This window comes from Parasteatoda tepidariorum, chromosome 1 (assembly GCF_043381705.1).
Source record: "Parasteatoda tepidariorum isolate YZ-2023 chromosome 1, CAS_Ptep_4.0, whole genome shotgun sequence".
In the NCBI taxonomy this organism is placed as follows: Eukaryota; Metazoa; Arthropoda; class Arachnida; order Araneae; family Theridiidae; genus Parasteatoda; species Parasteatoda tepidariorum.
In genome coordinates, this window is record NC_092204.1 from 1,055,318 (window position 1) to 1,063,157 (window position 7,840).

The 7,840-nt window shown below is 36.1% G+C and overlaps 1 protein-coding gene across 1 annotated transcript in view; it reads left to right on the forward strand.

Moving 5' to 3' along the window:
• The first annotated feature begins 910 nt into the window (after positions 1–910).
• Positions 911–7,840, forward strand: part of LOC107457415 (organic anion transporter 3-like) — a 32,663-nt gene continuing 25,733 nt past the window's right edge. The window contains exons 1-3 of the mRNA XM_016075574.3: positions 911–1,348; positions 4,855–5,085; positions 6,122–6,318. Of these exons, the coding sequence (XP_015931060.1) occupies positions 992–1,348; positions 4,855–5,085; positions 6,122–6,318 (785 nt within the window). The 5' untranslated portion in view covers positions 911–991. The remainder of the gene's footprint in view (positions 1,349–4,854; positions 5,086–6,121; positions 6,319–7,840) is intronic.

Genomic DNA, 7,840 nt, shown 5'->3' on the forward strand with positions numbered 1-7,840 from the left:
TATATATATATATATATATATATAGGGACTCTAACCCATGATCCATCTACGACATCGTATTCGGAAACTTATGAAAATAGTTCAATTTGAATACATGAAAATTTTAAAATGATTCTATGAGTTAATTAATTTGTTTTTGTTCCTTTTTATTGAAAGCTCTAAAATGATAAGGGATTCTCCACAATTTTCATTTTACATCGTAAACAAAATTTAATAACAAATAATAATATCCTATAATGATGGTTTGGTTAACAAAATATGAAGGTAATAGGAAGGAAAATATGTTTCCATTTCAAAAAGCATAGTTACTAGTACGTAGTTACTCTAAACTCATAGTTTCATAGTTACTAGTTACTCTAAGCATAGTTCAATAGGGGATGGTCTTATATAATGCTGATGTCATTTTTAATATATCTTGTGTCATAATACAAAACAAAATTCGTATATACGGTTCTTGGCCAAATTATTAGACATACTGTAAGATTTCTATGTAAAATCTTAATTATCAGGTACGGCTTTATCGCTAATTGCACGAGTTTATAGGCAATACTCTTATATTTAAACATACATGCAATGGATTTTTATTCGGGAGATTTTTTAAAAACTTCCCATTTGTATTTATGTTTAACGTATTGCATTACAATGTTAACCCATTGATAAACGAAAGTAAACAAGTGCAAACAGCCGCGTAAAAACAACAAAGCTGTGTATAGTGTATCAGCTGATAATTAAGAATTTACATGGAATCTTATAGTGAGTCTCATAATTTGTCCAGGGACTGTAGTATGAAATGTGCTAAATGAAAGCGCAAATTTAAAGAAGTGTGTTATCTGTACATTTAAGCCCTATTGACTCATTCAGGTTTCATTTCAGTTCATATTCAAGATCTTCTCACTCGAAGATGTCTTCATTTCAAAAAGTGCATTTCAAAGTTAAAGTTCATCTCAGTGGTTCAAAACAAAATGCCTTGAACCATTAACATTGAAACAAGATGACCGCGGTATCCATTGCACCGTCACACTTGGATAGAGTGCTGTTGTCGGTGGGTGCACCCGGAAAGTATCACCTTCTGGTAGCTTTTCTCCTCAGTTGCATGCAGTTGCCGGTATCATTTAGCGACCACCTTCTGACATTCTACATGGCCACGCCGAGACACAGATGTAGAGCGGAATCGAATTTGACTCTGGGAGATTACGATTTAAGGCCGATTATCACTGTGGCTGGCAAGCAACAGTATTCTGCGTGTGAGTTGTATGCCGATCCACTCGACCACTCGAAAGGTACCAAGACTTGTGACGATGGTTGGGAATTCCTCATGCCAAAAGGAGAATCGACCGTTGTCACAGAGGTAAGTTGTTTTTAAAAATATTTATGGCTATGTCTTCTAAACCGCAGTGCCAGCAAAGAAACCGTGGGTGGACGTCAAACTAATTTACAGTAAAGCTCTCAACTTAGAGAGCTGGTTGTTGGACCAACAAAGCGGAAGAGAATCAAATGATGTGAATAAAATTGTTGTAGTAGTTCACTTACGCCACACCAGAACAGGGGCCACGAAATTCTGGTGTTGGTAGGGCACTGGGCTCATGTCCAAGAGCTCGTGAGTTCGATCTCGGCCGGCTGAAAACTCACCGTGTAGTAAATGGTGACTGATGCACATTCATTCTGTCGAGTCGCAAAGTCCTCCATGTTTCCATATCAAATCAATACAACTGGGGGTACTGATCCAGGAGTATCCTTGTCTCCTGGATTGGATTCAAAATGACAAGGCTACGGAGTTGAACATTAGTAGTCGTAAACCCAAACATTGGGTCTGCTGTTCAGCGACACGAATGCACTAGAGCTGCACAATGGGCTATTGGAGACCATCTGGGAAACGTCCCTGAGGATGATCCGAAGACATGCTATCACCATTTTGATCCTAAGCAGAGGGGATGGCACCCCCGCTTCGGTAACGAGGCGATCCTCACACAAAGTCGAGAGCCGCTCACCCTCGGTCCCTACGCAGACTGATCCAAGTGGTCCCATTGACCAGTAGTCAGTGATGCTTGACTTGGGTGATCTGCTGGGAACAGTGTCTTAACGAGACAAATAAAGTTGTACTCAATGAAACTCTTCAGAATTTAAATGTTTATTTATTTTCATCAGAGAATCGTTTTGTCCTGATTTCATAAATTGGATATCTACTCGCGTAAAACATTTTTCAAGCAGTTTCATCCACCTTAACTTCCTTTCTAACAACTACATTTTACGTACGGAAAAGGTACATTTTACTACTAGAAGAACCACGTTATTTAATTGCCCTTTATGTGACTAAATCCATACACTGGTGCTAAGAGAATTTGCAGATCGAACAACTGGACTGATTTTAGTGGAATTTGATATTCGCATACACTATAAAACAATTATAATTCACACGCATGATCGTTCGTCGGAAGATAAGGAGTCGGAAGGTTGATAAACTGCCTCATTTCAAGTATGAAATCACGCTGCAAGGCCTGTAAGAGGGGATTACTCCATTTTTGTTTCATCCGCTGTTTCACACCTTCCCACTCTAACGAGTGTTACACATGCGTGTGTATTACAATTGTTGAATGTAGTGTGCAGGTACACACATCAAATTTTATTAAAATCAATGCTGTAGTTCGATAAGTTCTCCTCATTTCTTACAACAGTGTAATATTTACGTCGTCTCGTAGCACTATTCTTCCATAGATCTCCCTTATGAATTATAATTTCAAAACAAGCAAATGTACAATGTTCCGCATTGAATTTGATATCATCATTAGACTCATTCTAGATCCAAATTGTAGAAAGTTTACTAAAAATAGTTTCTAATTTGTAAAGGCGTGGAAGCAATTCTTGTATGAGCCATACTGTTAGAATTTTTATTCTAAAATTACGGTAAAATAGCCGACAGCAGTCTGTCAATCCGATGAACGGTAAAGAATATTTTTTACCTTTGTGATTTTGAAACCGTTTACAACTAGTATGGCCATAAAACCACGAATACAAAAACCAGACATTTTTTTAAAAAACCATTTACAACTAGCATGGTTTTAAACTGTAAAACAGAAATTTAAAAACTGAAGCTTTTCATTAGGGAAAAGGGCAGGACAATAGAAACTTTTCATGTGCTGAAAGTTGTCAACGCTGGGACATATTTGCCCTCTCGGCTACAACATGACCGCAATTGCAAGCATAAGTTGATTCCAGATGGGTCCGCGATTTCTTAAATCGAATAAAAGATTAGATCAGAGTTGTTGCGTAGACTGCTATGGAACTGGTATTAAAACTTATGCCTTCTTTGGCTCAATATTTTTTTATATAAAACAACAGAGGCTGACACGATGTTAAAATTAATAGAAAAGTATGAAGAGCAAATAATACGTCGGTAATATTCTTAATAGCTGGAGAAATCTTGTAAATTTTTGCTTTTATTTACTAGAGAACGTCTTACGTAAAAAAAAAATGAACGCATTAATTTTGCGACGATGTGTTTGATTATATATATTAAAACTTGTTGAGATATAGTTGTATGTTCGTATCGGTGAAGCCGTTGAATGATAGGCAGAGATATTCATTAAATTGGTGACATTCAGCAGTCAGTTTTATTTGAAAATTTCGAAATTAGTAAGTTAATTATAAAACAAGTAATACAAAGAAAAATGTAAGTTCAATTCCTACCTAGGTCAATGAAGAAAAATTTCATTTTAGTTACTTTTTATTAAATAATTTAAAACATTTTCACCCCTATAAAACTCAAATGAATGAATTCATATTTGAAAAAACTGCCATATGAAACTGAAATGAAGTAAATTTATTGAATGACTTAAACTTAATGAATTTGAACAAGATATAGGAATATGTATAGGGAGAGAGTGTGAACCAATAGTAGGAATTGAAGAAAAGGTTCGTGGTATCAGTATCAATTGGGTGACGTGGACCACACGTGCTACCACGTTCATTGAAATTATATGACACAGCGAATATAAAATAATGAAATATTTAAATGCTCGCAATAAACTATTTTTTGCTCAAATAGAGCTATAAGTTAGAAATGATCAGTGATGTTATTTCTAAAATATGTGAAAAAACTGAATCACTTATAGTAAAATTTAAAACAATGACTAACGCTTAATCCAGGGGTACCCAACCTTTTTGTACCTAAGAGCAAATACCAGAATATCGGTCGAATGGCGGGCACCTTTTATTTTTTCAAGATAAATTTATAGTTGGTAGACATGGGAAATAATATACACTGCATGTAATGCACAAAAAATTTAATTTAACACATGAATATAATTAGTATTAATATCCTTGAGTAAAATAAATTATTACGAATTGCTTGAAAAACATACAAAGTATAAGAGTTCATATGTTCAATTCATGAGTGGTCAGTTATATTTTGCTTTGTGCTTATATCGGTGGGAATGGAGATCCTTTTCCTGACGATTTCTATTTTGGTTAGGTTTATCATCCATATTGAGAAAGCAAATACAAATTACATAACATTTTACGGGAAAATTGAAAATGGAAGTATTTTATTGTTGGGCACAAGCAGCGGGCGCACCTAAACCGATCGAAGGGCGCCATGGTGCCCGCGGGCATAGGGTTGGGGACCCCTGGGCTTAATCCTTTCGAAAATTCCATTTCGAGTTTTTCGCGCATCCCTATTGAATGAATAGATTAATATTTGCAAAAACTGTATTAACATAAAAAAAAAAGTGTATTTAGACTTGAGTGAATGAATAAAAAGTATTTTATGAACGATTTGAAGAAGATATATAGGAAGAGTGTGAATTGAAAATATATGAGTCATTGGAACGAAACTGAATAAAGTGTATTTTCATGTAGTGGGAGCTGGTTTGCGAGTATGAATCTCTGTCGGTTCTCTTACCTTACATGAGAACTGTTGCCGGAATGATTGGAGCATTGGTGAGCGGAAGGCTAGCAGACAAGTACGGACGGAAGTATGTACTCCTTCTGTCTTTGCTCTTCCACACCAGTTTCGGAATATTTCTTCACTTCCTTCCACTTTACGGAGTGTTTAGTGCAGTCTTCACTATGCAAGCATTTCTCATATCGGTAAGTAACTCATTTTTAAGCCTTTCTTTTTAAATGCTCCCTTAAAATATCAGAAAAGATCTTCATTGCACGACCGACAATGGTCACTCACTCACCGACACGATAGCGATTATGTCCGACGAGGTAATCAAATGTCGGTTAAGCATATATATATATGTTTCTCTTCAAATCGTTTTATTTGTTGTTCTATCTCTCTCCTCTTTTAATATCATTATTTTATTCTTTCAATCAATTTTAATCACGTCATTCTGCGCTGTGAGCAAAATATTGAATGCCTGAGCTAAAGAATATTTAATGCTTAGCTAATGAAATTTATCTGGATCTTTTTGTAGCTTATGAAAAAGCACATCTCTTTCAACGTATCTTGCTTCATTTATTTGGTGCACTCAAAAACGTTTCTGCACTGCTCGCTTCTTTCTTCCTAAATGAAATAAGTATCGAAGTTTGAGGAGACGATTATCATCGGGCATATATAAGGTTTGCAGGAAGAAAAAAAATCGCGACATAATACAAACAGCAAGAGGCCATCTCCGCGCTCTAAATTGAGACAACCCTTAAGGCGCGCCAAACGCAAACGGTGAATTCTTTTTAAGTCACTTACTTCGCTTTATCATCTGATATTATACCTTTCTCTACTCTAGCTAATTAAATCTATTGCAGCAAAATGTCTCAAAAAGGACTAACTATTCACTCAAAAGAGAGAAATATCATCAAAGTAATGAAACATTTAATGTAAAAAAAAAAAATTCACATAGAGATTGTGAAATAAATGTTTTTATCATACGATCGCCAAATAGCAACCTTATTCAGTCCCAAAAATAGTGAAATAGTATCGTGGGATACCAAGCGCCAACTCTTGGTAAACGAACTATACTAATGTAATTGCCCAAAACAAAGATATTTATTAAATATATAAAAACATAAAATCAAAAAACCATTTAATTAACTTTCAAAAACTGCTTGATTGCAGAACTAGTAAAATTTTCTGATCTAAAAATAATTTTATTTCTGTATCGGTGGAATATACTCATTGCAGGGTGTGCAGTGTTCATCTTATTTATTGTTGCTGGAAAACTTACCGACCCAATGGCAGAGTATAGCGGCCTTCTCCGTCGCCATGTTTCACGCATCAGGAGATATAATCCTCTCAACACTCACCTGGCTCATCAGGCATTGGAGATACATTCAACTCGTCCTATCAGCACCCGGTGTCATCGTCATTGGATACTTCTGGTAAGCCCATTTTCTACTTCATCTTATAACCGTACAGCCGACCCAATTTTTGGATATACGACTGCTAATGGTCAACTCCATAACCTTGTCATTTTGAACCCAATCCAGAAGACGAGGGAACTCCTGGATCGAGTATTGGGAAAAAATTTTGCCTTTTTGCTTGGAGGATTTTCTGATGGAGAAAAACCACGAAAATCTCCCGCGGTTGACCTGACGGCAAGGGGAACTCTAACCCATGATTCGTCTATCACTGAGGATATTTTGCACTGTGGTCGGTGCAAGCCGGATGCGGGATTCTTATCGACCCGCTATTGCTGGGATTCGAACCCGGTTCGCCTCATTGGAAGACGAATGCTTTATCCCTTGAGCCACCAGGGCTCAATAGAAGAAGCTATTGTAGCCGGTCGTAAAATTTCTTTTGCTAAATCCATCGTTTAGTTAACGAATTAGATGAGTGTTTCTAATCATTGCCCGCTGTTTTTAATCACGCACTCCTATCTAATATTTCTTCAAAGTTTCATGCTGAACAACATATCCCGACTGATGACGAGAAAAGCTGTTTCATAACTTTTTACATTACTAATACTGAGAACGCTAAAATAAAATTTCAAAGTTTTATTTTATTTTATATTTGCAATATGCAGTTTATTATTCAAAAATACATAAAAATCTCTACTTTTCGGTAGTTTTCGTGAAAGCGAGAATTGCAAACATTGAATGGTGAAAAATCAAACTAATTTTTTTCTTCTGTTTGTGCATAAACAAGTAATCTAAAAAAGTAAAAAATAAATTCTATTCCTACTTTGGTGAACAAAGACATTTTTTTTTTATTTTAGTCACTTTTTATAATTTTGTCTCTCATCTAAAACTAAAATGAATGATTTGATAAAACTGTATTAACATCATCCCCTACAAGTTTAAAGAAATATATTTGAACTTGAGTGGATCACTAAAAAGTATTTTATTAGCGATTGAAAATTTGAACAAGATGTTAGGTGGAGTATGAACTAATAGTAGGAATTGAAAGAAAAAAAACTTATACGAGGGTTGTAAATTAAATAGTGGCAACTAAACTCACAGAAGGACGGGCATGCGTAAATAGGGTATGGGTGCGGTGAGGTGGGGCTGTTGTCGATGTGTAGAGTGCAAAAAAAAGTCGATTAGCTTAGAAGGGTAGTTGTTGCGTGGCGTTAAAGTGAGGAGTTTCGTTTCCATCGCTCTAAAGCATGTTTTCAAAAGGTGATCAGCGGTCGTGGCTTACAATCGAGGTTGCCCGTGGCAAAAATGCAACAGAATGCTATCGAGGATTAGTGGAAGCCTTTGGAGCAAATGCTTTACCATATAGGACAGTAGCACGATGGATTCAAGCATCTCGTCTTTTTTCGTCATTAAGCCTTTTCACAACATGCTTTAGAGCGATGGAAACGAAACTCCTCACTTTAACGCCACGCAACAACTACCCTTCTAAGCAAATCGACTGTTTTTTGCACTCTACACATCGACAACAGCGCCACCTCACCGC